We start from the raw sequence: 18,024 nt of genomic DNA, 5'->3' as shown, positions 1-18,024 counted from the left end.
ACGGTGCCCGTAATTTGCGGTGCCCGCTCGTTACGGTGACCGCTCATTACGGTGACCGCTAAGATGGGTGGCGGTATTGCACCTAGTGCAGCGTACGGCGGCGGTAAGGGCCGTTTTGGGGTCATTTCCGCCATCGCAGCCTTTCGGATTCCGCCATGGCGTAATGCTCGTGCCCGATGGGTCGTAATTAGCCGCACTTTGCTCCTTCGTGCAATGGCGGAAACGCTATTTACGCTGTTGCGGTCCGGTCAGTCACTTTCCGCCAGGGTCGTAATGAGGCCCAATTACACATGTTTCAATCGAATTATGTTTAATGAAGCCAGCTGCACACCTTCTCCTCCGTACTTACTCCTCGGGCTAAAGGCTTTATAAAGTCGAATCGTGCAACCTCCTCGCTTAAGAATATGGGCCCCCAGAAATGACACGAAGACATATAGGGGTGCGAAGTGAAGGAAATGAATAGTTTGCCCATCGCTGGAGCAAAGGTCTTATAGAACAGATTGTGGGCTATGAAACCAGGAACCCCCTTATTCTAATTTGTAAACCCACTTGGCCAAATTCTTTTCTTTCATTAAACAAAATGTCTCTCTTGTCTATCCAAGTTGGGTGTGCTCAGAAACAAGCTAAGTGTTGTATAATAAACTGTCGTTTAAGCTGACCGTGCCTCCAGGATCTATGCTATTGTCTCATTGAGAAGGCTGGCTGTCCAGTCCCGGCTCCCATACGGATGCAATGTGTGACCTTGGCTTACTGGCTACATCTGATTAGCCTGCAGTCAATTCGCAACCTGCCTTGGGAAGACGAAACTGCGCACGGGGAGCACACCTGGAATAGCCACGTGTTCATGCCTCCATGATTGCTTCAGAGCCCAGCCTGTGTCAGTCTACGGCGCTGCTTAATTCTTCGTACATGAACATTAAAGATTACAAGTCTTAAGGAAAGGAAGCAGATCTGTCCCATCCTCCGTTCCCTCGGCCCAGTTTTACAATAAGTGTCTCCTGCTAAAGGATGGTCAACGTCCAGCACAGGTCGATGGACAATATGTCAATAAGAGGACACGTCACGAATCCCCTATATCAGAAATCCTGCCTCTACCTGCTGCTGTACTGTCTGATCCCAGCGTCCATGATGCAACGTGTGGATCCCAGGTGCCGGCTCCACACCCCACCGGTGACCGGGCTCACCAGGCAGGGAGACATCATGTTAGGTGGGATATTTGTAGTCCACGATGACATAGAATTCCAGGAGACCACCTTTACCACGAGGCCTGCACCCACAACCTGCCAAAGGTACAGTAAGGAGCTGTCTCTTTAATCACGTTGAGGTAACGTATAGCGCCTACAGTCTGCATCCAGAGCATTTAGGTGCTTCAATAGTTCATAGAGTAATAGTAAGATTAATACGCTTTGTTCTGTTTGCAATTACCTACATACTCCCTATGAAGGGGTAGATACTGAGGGCTTGCCATATACACACAGAGCTCAGCTGCCCGTGCATTAACGTGCTAAGCTTTCCTACTAAAGCTTTGAGCGCACATATAATACGCGGCAGTCTGCAATAGCCTATAAAGCCCGTTCCTATGTTTCTCATCACAGCCTAGTGTGACATCACTAAGGACCTTTAATTAAAAAAAAATGACATCATTATGCTTTGCAATTAGTTATTAAAAATATTTGGGATTTCGCAATCCCTGCTGCTGGAGTCAGCACAGAGCGGATTCCCAGCTGAGAGTGCATCACTTGATTAAACTCATGACCGCATTTGTAAATGTGCCTTCTATGACACTTTACTGCCATTAACTGATAAGGAACTCTTCATGGTAGTATGATTATTATTTGTGCACTACTGGAGTTTAACACCTGAGAGCAAGAATGAGTATGCTTGCTATTACTTACTTTAGAGCAAAAAATAAAACGATTTTACGGATGCATTTTATTAAACTGCTTACATTATTTTTCAGCACGACATCAGCAGCTGCATATTCGTTTTTTTTTGTTTAATCCAGACACATTCCAAATAGATGTTATGCATCAGCAACTTGGAGATCTCTTGCATTTCAAGGATCAGGAAGACAGGTATTAAAGGAGATGACCTTGTGTGGCCATGTATTAGAAGGAACAAAATACCCCCCATGGTGCAGACAAAGGATAGTGCAAGTCAACTCAGTGTCCCTTGACCTTATACAGGCCTCAGTCTTGTTCCTCCATTTGGTCACTCATCTCCTCTGTTTCTTGTAGATCAAGTGTTTAGGGAAAAGCAGTTTAGAATCGTACATTGGGATATAAATTAGAGTCTGGCAGAAGCCTTCTCTTGCTGGAAAGTCTTTTTGTATCTATAATTCACTTTACAAGCTCCCTGGTTACCAGGGGTCAAGTCCTAAAAATTAAAGTGGGGGACTCATCAACAAACACAATGGGATGTGACGTCACCAGAAATTAGCATATCAAGGTGAAATATGCACATTTCATTTAATTGGCTTTGCATAACCACCCAAATTGAATTGGACGAATGGCATTTGCCTTTCATGAAATAAACACACACACACACAAAACCAAGACAGGATATTTTCTTCTAATAGTGTTTTTGAAAACGTTAAAAGGTGTGCATGGTTTAAACTCCAAGAACCAATACAAATGTTTTCCCTTGGACTTGCAATACCGAAATGGGAAATGTCACCTTTATTTGAAGTTTTTCATCAGGTTATGTAGTGCAGTGGTGAAGTGTCCTGCCTCCAAACTTGAAAGCTGTGATTTGATCCACGAGGTCGGCTTTAATTCATACGTTCAAAGAGGATATCCAATGTTTCTCTTTTAGCTGGGGGGGACTGAGTCCATCCTCTGAATAAAGTGGGTGGACTCCGCCACCCCGCCCCCAGCATGTACCTTCGACTTGATCCCTGCAGGGTACAAGCCGGGGGTGAAGCTTCAGGTTTGTCTGTTCTTCAGTGGCCGCATCAATTAAATATACATTATTTGAATTAATATGTTAATGTTACGAGTTTTCTTGATACATGTGTTCAAACCCCATGCATTAATGTACCTTGATATTAATGCTACTGGGGTAATTACCTGTGGTTTGGGATTGTCTCAGAATCACCCGAGTGCATGGGCAGAGCAGTAGTTATGAGGGGCTGGCACAGCTACGTTGCACAGACCACCTAATTGGAGGATCTACCTCGGCCGCCTGCATCATCAAGGGTCTACGTGAATATGACCACATCGCTCCGGTCCTCATCGACATTCACTTTCTCCCAAAAACGTGCGCAAATCACCTTCAAGTCTTGCTGCATCATCTATAAGGCAGTCGCCTTCAAGTCACCATCTACCTCGCGGAGAAACTCAGCATCTCTGGCGGACGGCGCACCACCATATACCGGGACAAGTGCAGAATTTAAATACGCTGTTACAAAAGTGAAAGGACCAGAAAACAATGCTTCTCTGCTTACACCCCAAAACTATGGTACCTCCTCTCCGTCAGCATCAGACTCGCCCCCACACTCCTACAATTCAGAAAAGAACCCAAGGCCATCCTCTTCAAGGAGTCTCTCCTCCTCAACACCTAAGCAATCAGATCGCCCCCGTGCCACTTGACTCGCTAGAGGCCATCGCCCTTCTCCTCCCCGCCACCCTGTATGGCTGTGCTCCTCCTCTGTGCCCCTCTGTATCCAACCCTCTCGCTGTATATCTGGTTTGTTGTGTCCTCTGAAAAGTGCTCCGTTATGCTTCTGTAATGTTGTACACCTCTGTAAAGCGCTCTGTTATGTATCTGTATTGTTGTATACCTCTGTAAAACACTCTGTTATGTATCTGTATTGTTGAATACCTCTGTAAAGCACTCTGTTATGTATCTGTATTGTTGAATACCTCTGTAAAGCACTCTGTAATGTATCTGTATTGTTGTACACCTCTGTAAAGCGCTCTGTTATGTATCTGTATTGTTGAATACCTCTGTAAAGCGCTCTGTTATGTATCTGTATTGTTGTATCCCTCTGTAAAGCGCTCTGTTATGAATGTTATGTATCTGTATTGTTGTATAGCTCTCTGTTATGTATCTGTATTGTTGTTTACCTCTGTAAAGCGCTCTGTTATGTATGTTATGTATCTGTATTGGTGTATAGCGCTCTGTTATGTATCTGTATTGTTGAATGCCTCTTGAAAGCACTGTTATGCATCTGTATTGTTGTATACCTCTTTAAAGCGCTCTGTTATGTATCTGTATTGTTGATATCTCTGAAAAGCGCTCCATTGGTTTTCAAAGCTAGGTCTGTGCTCAGTAAATGCCATAATAATAATAATAATAATAATAATAATAATAATAATAATAATAATTCCACAAAGTGAAAGATGTGTGACGTCATTTGAATGGAAGCAGAATTCTGGGTCAGGACTGAGGCGCTTCAGATGACTGCACTTCCATAGAGGAAGACCTTGGCCATTGGTGGTGAGAGAGAAATTAAGTGCTTGGTTACAGGTGCAATATGTATAAGTACTTGAATGGCCAGAGATTAAGGTGCACTGAGTATTCTATTGCAGATGATGCAGCTGGAATATCACATGAGGCAGTGAGGGAGTAATGAGGCCCGTGACCCCAGCAATGTTGCTCCCTGCACCGAGGTCACTACAAATGGCAGAATGGCCCTATACTCACTTCTATACTGCCATATGCACTCAAGAGTGTCCCCATTAAGGTGCATCGACACTTTCAAATTTCAAGCAAACTGTTGTTAGCAGATCAAGGAGAAACTTCATTGTGAGTGCCATCTGCAAAAAATAGTGGACTACTGGATTTAAAGGATATATGTATTTATTATCACAAATATTCATTGGGCCGTATTATGAGTTTGCCAGTAACAACGGTACTGGCAAGCTTGCTGGTACCGTTGTTACCGGACCGGCAAACTACGAGGTCTGCTCGCGGGTTCCTTTTCGCCTGCCAAGTCTGACCTGACAGGTGGACCGGCACCCACGAGCAGACCATGTCGGATGCACCGGCACCATTTACGATTGGTGCAGGTGCATCTGGCCTCCCCATTCCCATTGAGTCCAATGGGACTCAAATGGGAATGGGGAGTAAATATTTCCGGGGGCCCTGGGAATGGACAATTACCGGGTCCGGCGGGGCCGTAATTCCACAATAATTGCCATTCCTGGGCGCCGGAAAAACAATTATACCGGCACAGCTACTGCCGGTCTCATAATGAGGCCCATTGTGTTATTAAAGACGCAGCAGCCATTATATCTAGGAAAACACATCATAAATGCGAGCTCATTGACGTTTTTGCTTGTATGTGCAGGTATTGATTTCCTCGACACCATCTTAGAAACTTCTGTAAAAAGAAATCTATCAGAGACATAACTTAGACCGGAAGAACTGAACCCATGCAATTGAAAATGAGTGGACAAATAAGTGAGGAAATGGCTAGATGAAAGTGTTAACTATGAAACACAAAGTTTTATTTGTGGAATGTGGATCTTTTATTTGTAAAAAAAAGTTTGTAACAAACAAAGGGTTATTACCAACACTTCCAAATGATGTTCCTAAACAATAATCTGACTGTTTTTAATGTCCATACATATGTTTCAGATTCGGACTACAAAATTACCAATTTATGCAGGCCATGGTGTTCGCCATTGACGAGATCAACAGTGATGCTTATCTTTTGCCCAACGTCACCGTGGGTTTCTGGATCTATGACTCATGTGCCATGATGCGCCACGCCCTTAAGGGGATTCTTTGGATACTCACCGGGCAGGAGGAGCCTGTTCCAAATTTTAGCTGCCAGCAGAACCTCCCACTCATGGGCATCATGGGTGACGCTGGGTCATCATGCTCTATCGTCATGGCACGTGTCCTGGGTCTATACAGGTTCCCCCAGGTAAGAGTCTAAAACCTTGTGTATTGCTAAAGAAGTATTGAAGTCAAGTGAGTTAGAAAGCCCATCCAACAAATGGGGGAGTGACACATAAGACCCGTTCCTCATTCAATCGACATCTCAGGTCTGATGTGCAAGTATCCTGAGGTTGGGTGGCTATATTTCTGATGGCAGGAGACCTGGCCCATTTTAATTGTATTGTTTACTGCGCTGACCTAGCTCGAGAGGAGCGGGGTGCTGTACAAGGTGTGGGTAGCCAGCATTTGGGCAGGCATCTTTTAACAGTAGCCCAGTAATGTGAGCTGAGGTCTGTGTGTCAGTATGTGCGTCCTTTGGAATTAGACCTTGGTCAGGTGTTTTTGAAATAGACATGTTGTGAGAGATTTGCGAAATTGGAGAATTGTGAAGGCATTGTGAGCCAACACCGTGACTGAGTTCCACAGGGTGGGTGCATGTGTCTCTAACTGAGCAGGTTGCGTTATCAGGGGAACATTACACATTCTAGGCAAACAATGTTTGGAATGTTGGCATCACTTAGAAGGAAGGATGTGATGCCTTGCATGTATTGGGGACTAACATGGATTACCAAACATAGGGAATTGGGAAAACTCCTAACACAGGCTATCTATCCAGCAGTGTTTGGCTATAGAGACAAGCATTATATTGACAAAGAGGTACAATATGCCACACTGACCACCAGTTAACACTTAACATTTAAGTTATACAGAACAAAGGATTGCCAAAGACTATTGTCATTCAATAACAATCTATGCGAATCCCTTTTTCTCCCAGTAAACCGCTTGAAATGAGGAGCCAGTAAGTGAGAACATCTCTAGATTGCAATGGGCCTCATTCCGAGTACGGCGCTAACCAATGGCGCTATTAACGCCTTGGTTGGCGCCGTACCCGGACCGGCAGCGCCTTGGTGGATGGCGGAATTACCGCCCCATTCCAAGGTTGGCGGGGCGGTAATTCCCCATTCACCAAGGCTCTTCCCCATTCCCAAATGAGCCCCCATAGGGCTCAATGGGAATGGGGGAGATGCAAATAACGGTGACCGTTCATTACGGTCACTGTTATTGGCTTGGAGGCCCCTTTGCGCCCTCGACTTTAACACCTGCTCAAAGCAGGCGTTAAGGGCGAGGGCGCAAAGGGAACTCGGAGTATGGCGGTAAGGGATTACCGCCACCGGTCTCGTTACCGGTGGCCGCTATCCCTTACCGCCATACTCGGAATGAGGCCCAATGTCTTTAAAATACCACTTCCTAAATTGGAGCCTGCTTGGTATTCTTATGCTGGCAAATGGTCAGTTATATTTTCATTGAGTGCCTCCCTAAATTGGAGGGTGTTATTTATTTTCACCTTGTATGTTATATCTTCTTTCAGCAGCACCCAAGCTGGAAGGGGCCAGTCATACTTAATGGCCTGAATGCAGAGAAGCACTGTGCTGTCACACCAGCCCTTTCCTCTGTGCCCGTTGACCTTATTGAGTTCGGAGTGAACCTAATGGCTCACAAAAGCCATCTCACCATTATTAATGAAGTGGCTTTTCCCTGTGCACCTCATCTGGGCAGAGAGCTCCATCACAAGGTGTTCGGTGTTGGGAACAGGACAATGCCATAGGATGTGGGTTCAAAACCATGGGCATGCCATTTCAGCCCTTCATCTTCCCCAAGTCGTTAAAGTGAGTACCACTAGTGGCTTATAATGGTGAAACTGAATATGACAGCGCTTAGAAACGGGAAGAATCTGGTAGGAGCTTAATATAGGGGTACAGAAGTCAACAGATGAATGTCCAGGCTTTGGTAATGTGACTAGCATTGCATTTCCTGTTCCCTTGAAGTGATGCAATTCAAAACAGTTGCTGTATTATGAAGAGGACTTTGGGAGTGTGGGCAAAGGTCCCAAAACTCATCTTCTACACTATCAAAGTGATCGAAACAAAACATTCGTTTGGAAGATGGAAGGGAAAACAATAGAAATTGTCCATTCATACACTTATCTCGGTATTCATGTGTTCATTTGTCAGAAACCTTTATTGTACAAAACATAGAGCGTAGGTTTAGGGTTATCTCGAATTTTGTAAGATACAAAAGTGGATCTTCAATTGTAAGTTTGCTGTAGTTATATAACACATGTCTTATTCCATGCCTAACATACGGCCTGGAGGTTTTTACGATTGTGGAAAACAATGGCAAAAGAAGTTAGAGGGTAGACTGGGGTGTTGAGCCTGGGGCCTTCCGAGAAATGCGCCAGATGAAGGTATACATTGTGAATTGGGTTTAACATCACTTACTACCTTAATGAAAATACAGATGGGTATTCATTATCTACAAATTTGGGGCAAACTAGAAGATAAGGACTTGCTCTGTTCTGACTCTGGGAGTTATTTTATAAATAATGGCACAAATGAAACGTTACAAGAATGGAATAATGATGTTAATATGTTTTGTGATGAGATTGATTTTAAGGGGGATAAGGAAACATCGTTATCGGTGATGGAAACTAAAATTAAAAAACTAGCTGGTATTTGGGACCGGGATAATAATATGCAAAATTGGGCACTATGAGGAAATATGACAATTATGTAAAGCAAAGATTCCCAGTCAATACTTTGGGGGTAATTCATGGAATTAAGCGCAGAAGTGGCGCATGTGGCTGGTGCAAAGAGTGTCCATGCGGCAGCATGCGCCAGCTGCATGCGCCAAAACCCATTTTGGCACACAGCGTATTCATGGATTTATACATCCATAACCAGCCGTGGCGCAGAGAGGCGCAGCGACCCTGCAACAGTGCCAGTTACGCCCCATCTCCGCCCCGTGCACCTAACACACCGCACACATCCACTACATGGCGCAAATGCCAGGAGACCAGTATACAGCCCCCCAATCATGAAAACATGCTAAAAATGCCACACAGCCCTCACGCGCCAGCAAAATCGCATGTAAAAGTCCCTGCGCACCCCTCGGAATACGCGTACCCCGCTCGCGCCAGCATAATCACGTGTAAAAGTCCCTGTGCACCCCCCTGTGATGTTGATGGCCCAGAGCCATCATCGCTCCCACCCTGAGCCTGCTGCTGCCGTGCATGTGTCCTGCCTGTTGATGCCTGCATGTCCTCCTCTTGCTGGGGTCCAGTTGGTGTGGTGCGGGACCTCTGACTCCCGACTGTGGCAGGGATGTGTCCTCCACCAGCCAGGCGGCTCAGGGACAGCTACATAGGGTGCCCAGGTGATACTTGGGCAGGAAGATGGCACAGAGGATGACTGGCCCATAGGGGGTTCAGTTGAGGAGGGGGTCGCTAGAAGATCCAGCACACGGAGGAGCCCAGCTGGTGACCTGTCCTAGTAGGCCGACGTGGTCAAAGAGGTATTCGAAATGACATGCATTGTCCAGATGAGAACCCTGCACGTCATCCCGAATACCAATTTGACGCAATGCCACCCCATCTAGGACAGGCTCAATCCAGTCACAGATTGCCACGTCCACATGGAGAGGAAGGCCAGCTGTTGTTTGCGCATCCCCTCCCTGAAAACGGGTCTGGACGAAGGCCTCCCTGCTGGTGCGGGATGATGCAGTCACAGGATCGGGGACAGGATTACACACAGGCACCTCCACGGCGGCCTGTGCTGCCTCCTGTCCCTGACCCTGGACTGCACCACTAGCACCAGTGGAATCCCCCCTCCAGGCCCCGTGCGTGGGCCTTCCACGGCCTCCTCCTCAACCGAACCCACCACCAACCTTGATGACTCCGTGCCATCTTCCTCCATAGGCCCCTGTGTGGGCTCAGCTGCCCCTACTGCTGCCGAGGAGTCCACCTCCAACCTCCGCCTCTTACACCTTCCCTCGGCAGCTGTGGCCATGGACACGGCACCAGACTCCTCACTTCAGGAAGAGATGACTACGTGGGGGGAGAGCTGGGCCTTGCGTCCCCGGGCTGGTGGTGGGATCCTTGCCGCTGTGCTCCACAGCACTGTCTCCGCCCTTTTCATCAGTCGACTCTGCAGACAGGGAGAGACAGAACACAGGCATCAGGGCACTGTACAATGGTCAGATACACACATGACAGTTGCACATGAGTGGATGTGTCAAACTTCACAGATGGCATCACACTCCCCAACACTCATATCATTTGAACCCACACACATGCACAAATTAACAGGAATCGTGCAGCAAGCAGCAGCATCCTTACACACACAACAGCATGAACATCTGAAGGTTGGCATGACATCACAAGCAACATGGGTAGTGCCGAACACATGCACACACGCCAATAGACAGACATTCATCCGTACATATCCACCCCCTGTCACATTGCAATCATCGGCAACTATGTCACATCTGCCAATTGGGTTCCTACATATCTGTGTCACATGCATCCATGGCGTATCACAGTCGCACACATGTCAAACACACACACTCACATGTATGCCGTGCACGTACATGAAGGTGGAACCAGCATCCATGTGTCACACCCCAACCATGCCATAGTACATGCACAGAAATGCTAACATGTGTGCATTTCCACATGCAGTTTTGCATCGTGCTTTGCAACACATACACCATTGATGTGCATGACACATGACAGGACTCACATGCAGCATGGTCATGTCCATGCACATACACATCCATACATGGTCCTTTTCAGACATATGTCCAAGCTGCACTCTCCTGACACACCTCAACATGCACTGCGTCCAATAAGTATGCATGGACACTTACCTCTCGACTCTGGACTGGTCTGCCTCTCGAGGACCTGGCGGTGAAGTGCTGGCTTAATGCGTTCCAGGACCCTCATGTTATCGGTGGTAAGGTGGACCCGGCGCCTCACTGCGCCCGCTGCTTCCAAGAGGCTCTGGGCCTTCCTGAGGGTCCTGGACCTGAAGTCCTACCAGTGCTTAGGGACATGTGGTAGGTCGCGGGTTGCCACCCCCTATACGTTGATGGCAACCACGATGTCCTTCCACAGTCCATCCTTGTCGGCGCGTCTTCTTCTGTAGAGGGCATCATAATGCACCAGGACTTGCTCCACCAGGATGCCAACTTCTCCTGCAGTGAAGCTGGCAGCCCTCTGCCTCTCTTGTTGGGGGTTGCCAGTGGTCTCCGAAGGTGTTTCCCCCGACATGGCATCCCCGAAGCAGGTGTGGGTGGACAACTGGGTCCTGGTGCTGGGCTGTGGAGCGATGGAACTGCAGTTGGGAGTCTTCTGTTCCAGCAGGGGTGGTCACAGCAACTGGACCCCTACAGATGGCTGACGTGCGGGCATCAAATAGCAGGGCACGTGGCCAGCAGGCAGGCAGGCAGCAGCAGATGGCTGGTGGGAGTCAGCTCGGGGCTCTGGGGGGGCAGGGAAATTGCCTTCTGGGCAGCAGCATGGTCTTCCGTGTGTTGTCGCGTGGCTAGCTTGATACAGAGTGATTTGGCAGTGAAGAAACAGCACGTCAGTGTGTAATTTGAGAAAAGGCCCTTAGCGCGTAAGAACGTATGTGGCGTAACACACGCAGGCATTTCCCTTGTCACGGGTGCATAGTGATTCAGCACGTGAAAAAACAGCAAGTCTGCGTGTTAATGCGTGTAATTCGATTAAAGGGCCTATGCGTGTAAGTCATGTGATGCGCGGGGGCGATTCCCTCGGCGCAGGTTAAAGGTGAGCAGGTCCCGGCAGTTCGCTGTACTTGCCTTTCGTGGAGACCGGCACGTGTGTTGCTACTTCTGGTTGTTTCACGCGCCATCACAACTTCACAGCGGATCAACAACGTATCTCTTCTTTTGGCGGGGTATTGGCTACGCATGTTTTTCATTACCACGCTAGTCAGACGCTGAGTCGCGCACGCTATTTTTCCCACTGCGGGTCCCCCTGTGTATCGCGTACCCATTTTCAAGGTCATAGTGGCCTGCATGTCCCACGTGTATGTGTTTTTCGTGTCCCTGGGTGCCACCGTGTACTGTGGGAGGTTAATTCCACACACGTGGGCTACCAGGGGTTAAGTGCATGGTTTTACTGAAGTTTTGGGGTGCCTGAGCATTGCGTGACTTTATCACCGGGGTCACATACAGCCTTGCAGGTGACCACTACTACATCTGTGCCGGCACTAACACATCTGTGCCAGGGTTGGGAGGCCACGAAAGGTGACGGGTGCCTCAGCTGGGCGTCCTCCATGTGGCAGGCATAGTCAGTGATGTGGCCGGGGTGACCATGACCAGGGAGTAGGGGGACTCCAGGGTGTACAGGGTGGCTGCAGAGGGGCAAGAGGCAGGAGTACGCCACTTTGGCAGGATGCTCTGCCACGTGTTGGTGCAGTCATGCCACCAATCCCTTGTGGTTCTGGGAGATGCAGCTCTTGCATCTGGCACTGGTGCCCATGTGAGCTGGCAATCCGTTTCATCGACTGCCACAGGCCCAATGGTAGTGGTAGCTGCAGGTGCAGCTGTGGCCACAACCACCCAGGCTCAGGGTCTGCCAGCGCATGCTGCGTTGGCACCTGAAGAGTCCCAGGATGATTTTCAGGTGTTCAGGAGGCACGTGGTAAGTGCATGCAGGGCTGCCCTGACCGAGGCACATGTCCCTGGGGCAGTATTGTCATCTACTGCCCTGACCAGCCTGGTGTTGGCAACTGCTTGGGCAGATGCAGCCGACACCACCCCGGCTGTGAGTCTGCCATTCAGGGGAGTCTCGGTCAATGACCATGGCACAGCGGATGTTGCTGCGCAAGGTCCAGTCAAGGGCACCCAGAAGCCACTGACGCAAGTCAGGGCTTCCGTCCTAGTTCCACCTGCCACTCCCTCGGTTCAATCCACCAGCGCCACTGTCCCTACTGATCAGGGCAGCATTTGCCAGTCAGGGAACGGATCAGAGGAAAAAGGTTGCATCTGCACAAGAGGCTGGGACCCTACACATGTCTCCGCCCTCCGGCATGTCGAGGAAGAAGCCTTTCTGCAAGCAGGAACTGGACTTCTTTGTGGACTACGTGTCGGGACACGACCGTGATATGCTAGTGGGCCCGAATTGTCACACTACAGCTGCCCAGCTTTTGTCCCACTGGAAGCATGTTGCGGAGGGTGTCAGTGCATTCGGACATGAGTTGCACACAGCTCAGGAGTGCAAAAAGCATTGGGATGACCTCTGACGCTGTGCCAAACTGAAGCGTGCTTCCAATTATGCCATGACTCAGGTGACTGGCAGTGGGTCACCACCTGAGGAGGAAGATCTCACTTCGCACGAGTTGATTGTTGCGGCGTTCATACCGGCAGAATTGTGGAAGGAGTGGGAGAGATGCTGGACTTTGATGCCCCTTCCAGTGAGTGTTGTCGCATGTTTGTCCAAACCATGTGTGGTTTGCTTGTGTGATGTGTTGTGCTTGACTGCCACTACATGCTATGTGTACATGGTTTTCATGTGCTAGTCATGCAATGCTTCACTGATGCGTGCCTGCTGTGCAGCATGCTGGACATGTAGAGCAGACGGGGACAGTCCTCATCACCACACTTGCACCCTACTCACATGCTAGTCACCCGGCTCCCCTGCGGTTCATGTTCCAGCTCACTGGCCCTTCTGCATGTAGCCTGGGGTGTCTTTCCATTCAGCACTGGGACTATGTCATCGCATGACTGACGTGCATGTGTGTTCTGCCTGCATGCAGGTACTCCACATAGGCATGCTCCCTTGCCCGTCCACCCCCCTGCACCCCAATTTCACCATGGCACTAGTGGGTATCATGTTGGACTACTGCAATGGCCTGTTCAACGCTCCTGTGTAAATGCACACTCCCCCCTGCCAACCTGCCAGACACATACTGTGGGGTACATCCTTTGTCCTTGATGCAGGGTGTCTCACTCGGACTGTGCAGATGGCAGATGCTCCGCAGAGACACGAGTGCCCATTCATGCTCCATGTGCATTCCATGCATGTCCCTATGTGTCCTTGGCAGGATGATCATTGTAGTATGTGTCCAGGATGACATACATTTAATGGCATTTGATCATCCATTCCATGCCCACTCTGGCTCAGTCCTGCATCAGGCACATGTTTAGGGTGTCATAGGGCCTCATTACACGGATGGCGGCAAGGATTTACCGGTACCGGTAAAATACCGGTACTGGTAAATCCTTACCGCCTTACTACGAGGTCCCTTTGCGGGTTGGGGGATTTAACGACTGCTTTTTGCAGGCGTTAAAAACCAACCCGCAAAGGGACCCAGGGAGCTAATTACGGTACCGCAATTTGCGGTACCATAATTAGCGCCTTCCCCATTCCCATTGAGCCCTATGGGGCAAAAATGGGAATGGGGAAGGGCAATGGTGGAAGGGGGAATTACCGGCCCGCCAACCTTGGAATGGGGCGGTAATTCCCCTTTCCGCCAAGGCGGTGCCGGTATTTTACCGGCATGAACCATGGCGCTAATAGCGCCATGGTTCTCCGCCATCCGTGTAATAAGGCCCATAGTCTGTGTGGGGCACAGGCCTCCCCCTGTTCAGGCCCCCTGACTCTGTTCAACTGGTGTAGTGGCTTCTGCACAAATTGGTGTACTACTGAGGGTTCATCATGTGTCCTGCTTACTGTCCCATGCTCATCTGCTGTGTTGTCAGTTGACTCAGTTGATGCAATTGAGGCTAGTCAACACTGTCTGCCAATACACAGTTTTCTGGTCAACCTTTCACTGCCATGCAATGCCTCCCTGTATTTTCACTAAGGGGGGGGTTGCCTGTAGCCATGCAACCCATTGCATGCACATTGCACATTATGCCTGAACCTGCCCTTACACTGCCTTTATGTTTATTGATTGACATCATAATGTACTTGTTTATGTAGATAGTTAGTAACGTACACATGTTCTGCACTGCACCAACCCACTTCTGAGCCATGTTACACCGTTCTACATGCCTACTCACTGCTGCAATGTCAAAGTGACCTGGTATGTATGGTCAGATTGTCCTCCCTTCACTGTCATGAAAGGCGCGGGCACAGGTGCATCCTGTACAGATGTACTCAGTATTGGAACACCATAGTGGGTGTTTAGTAAAGTTGCTTGGTCAATCAGCGGCCTATACCAACTGGTATAGGCCGCAGATTGATTATAGCCTGCCAATCGGGTTGTAATGACTGTGGAGCTGCCTTCATGTTTGTATGTGTACACTTCCACATACATCGAAGCAAGCAATGTTGTAGCTGCTTGCTTTGCTGTATAGGTTGCTGTTCATAATCACCATATGGGTGTATATGAACACAGGTGTTCTTGAACACTTTCACATGTACATATGCAAGCAGCTTCAACGTTGTGTAGTGCAACACTGCAGCTACTCACTTATGTGTGTGTGAAGGTGTTCATTTACACGTGTTCTCTGCAGCTTTTTTGTTGAATGACTAAAATGTAGTTGATTAACATCAATGCTGCTGCGATTTCAGCATTCCGCCCGTTATGTTCAACTGGCACAATCCTGAAGGTGCACTGTAGTGTAGTATGTGTACACCCAGGCCCACTTAGCTAGTCTGGTGGGGATGGCCGTGATGATTTGACACACTGAATAATGTTCTATGGCACAATCAATGCACAATATGCTCAATGAGGCCCTGAGGGGTGTTCTGGAGGCTTCATGGCCGGCAGCTCGGACAGTACTGGGCGTTATGATCCCTCATGCCTTGTTGCAGGTCCTCGCTTTGCTCGTGACATTCACTATGTCTACATGGCCCATGACGCCCGGTACGGAATGAGCTGCAGATGGATGAAGCTATATTGGTGATGATGGTTTAGTGATGCATGTGTACATGCATATTACGTGTGTCATGGTGAGTTTGGATTCACTTGCAGGTGTGGCCAGTTCAGACATGCTTATGGCATGTGCCCTCTCTTTGTTGCCATCTGTCATTTCTGCCTGTGACATGTGCCTGACAGAGATGGTGTGTGATGGAAGTGATATGCTACATTCTATACATGTGTAGGCTTTGCTATTTACACACATCAATTTCTGCTTTTGGGATGTGTTTGCATATCAATGCCACTGGATGCATGCCGGAATTTCATTTGTGTGTGACATGTCTGCTTCATGTTTTGGCTGTCGATGTGATGTCTACGTGTGTGTGGGTTATGTGCTTCTGACATGTGTACTCATGTTTGTTTTTTTCCACATTACAGATGATGACGCAATGGAGCCAGAGGATGGTGATGTCAATCCTGACACGAGGTGGCTATTACATTGGCAACCCGGCACAAGTGGGGGTCGTGGGGTGGTAGGCCACGAGAACCCACTTGTGCTCCAGACCATCGTGTCTAGGGCTGGCAATGAGTCTAGTTCGGATGATCACTCTGACAACAATGTTGAGTTGGATGCGCGTCATGTCCATTCGTCGACGGTGAGTGATTCTGATGTGGACGATCTTCTGTCCGCGACACCTGCACTGAGAGGGCAGACAGTGTTGGAACCTCCACCTGTGATGATTCGGGACGCACTGACACACTCCACACAAGTTGATGATGTGCCTGGGGCATCACATCAACAGAGGGTGTCAAGCCCGGCAACGCGGTGGCCGTGCACCACCGGGTATACTGAGTGGGAGCAATCCATGTGTGCCAATTCAGAATAACAGGGGGCAACAATTGATAAATTCGCTCAGATCATGGAACGTGTGGCCCAATCTGTGCTCCCCCCTGTAAGGCAGGTGGAGCTACAGCAGTGGCCAGCACAGTTCACGGCCCACTCACTCAGGCTGGGCATGGCGGGCTCAGACAGGGTACACCGGGCTGAAATGGTGTCTCTGCGTCAAGCACTTGCTGCTCACGCAGAGGCACACAGGGAGGCGCTCAGGGATGACCATCAATCCCTCAGATCGACTCTGGGTGTGCTCAACATGTCCCAGAGGCAGCAGACAGAGGAGAGGTTGGAGCAGCTTGAGAATGCCATCTCGGCTGAGCTACATGCATGCCTGGAGGTGCTCCGGATGTCATGTGTGGCCATGCAGGAAGAACACTGTGTTACACGTGCTACCTTGCAAGATGAAGCACGCGTATCACGTGAGGTGCTGCAAGCTGACCTACGTGTCATTGCCGCACAGGACCAGGTTTACCAGTGCTGCAGACCTGCTGCCGACGAGGGGCAAGCTGCGCATAGGCGTGGTCAGGGTACTGTGGTGCCACGTCCACCTTCTGCTTTACATCAGGAGTGTGACTCGGACGACGACTTATCTCCCACACAGGTCGGGCCGTGCAGGCATTGAGCCCAAGGAGGTTTTATTTTTGGATTTCAACATCATCGCATGTGGGTGTTGAGGTGTACCATGTACCTCCCCCCTCCTGAGTACCTATCCCCACAGGTCGTAGGTGGGCATTTTTGATTTTATAGTTAGTTTAATTAGTTAATTTAGTTTCAAATTGTTTGTCTATTGTGCATTCATGTGACGGTGTGGTGCTTTGTGGCTTTTGAAAGCATCCACTGTCTGTTCCATCTGGGCCCATTCAAGCTTGTCTCGTGTATGTGTTTGCGGTTTGGGGTACTGATACATATGCCACTCCTGCTTCCCCTATCAATGGGCTTGCAAGGATGGTTTGGTGTGACAACCATTTATACAGAGGCATTGGACTTTCATCATATCTGTGGCCTGTCTGCTGCTATAGTACTTGTGTTAACACCCCTAGTGGGGATTATGGATGTTTTCTCCACAGCATGTCTGCAATCAATTTTGGTGAGTACATTATTGAACTGTTCATTTATTGATGTTGATTGTGATGTATGTTCATTTTCTTGCCTGTATACGTGCTTCGGCTGTCAAAGTCACACTGATGGTGGGAGGGGGCCGGATGTTGACAATGTCAAGTTGGTACATGTTGATTTCAGCCCCTGGGGATTGTGTCAAAGGAGGATGCATTAGGAATGTGACCCAAGAGGCACAACTCACGGTCCAGTCCTCTCCTGAGATGTCCGCCTATACTACTACTACGCTCTGTTCCGTTTGGACGGCACGTTGTGTCTGTCTTCCCTCTTGGACTTTGATACTACCTGACGGCGCAGTTTTCCTACTGGACTACTGCTCTTTTACTTGTTTTTCATACTCTGGTTCCTTTAGTCCCTGTTCTTCTTTCTGCTACTGTCCTTGTTGCAGATATGTCCACCTGTCTCTCGGGCAGTTATTTCCACGTACTCTTACACTGCCTCAGTTTGCCT

General features: G+C 48.9%; 1 protein-coding gene across 1 annotated transcript in view; it reads left to right on the top strand.

The window, feature by feature from the left end:
* The window catches only part of LOC138468562 (extracellular calcium-sensing receptor-like), a 179,556-nt gene that overhangs the window by 48,158 nt on the left and 113,374 nt on the right, over window positions 1-18,024 (top strand). The window contains exon 3 of the mRNA XM_069609023.1: window positions 5,584-5,875. Coding sequence (XP_069465124.1) covers window positions 5,584-5,875 — 292 coding nt within the window. The remainder of the gene's footprint in view (window positions 1-5,583; window positions 5,876-18,024) is intronic.

Source organism: Ambystoma mexicanum, chromosome 1p (genome assembly GCF_040938575.1).
Source record: "Ambystoma mexicanum isolate Mex_15411 chromosome 1p, UKY_AmexF1_1, whole genome shotgun sequence".
NCBI classification, from domain to species: Eukaryota; Metazoa; Chordata; class Amphibia; order Caudata; family Ambystomatidae; genus Ambystoma; species Ambystoma mexicanum.
Note: the sequence above shows the minus strand (reverse complement) of the source record. Positions and strands in the feature narration are given on the sequence as shown.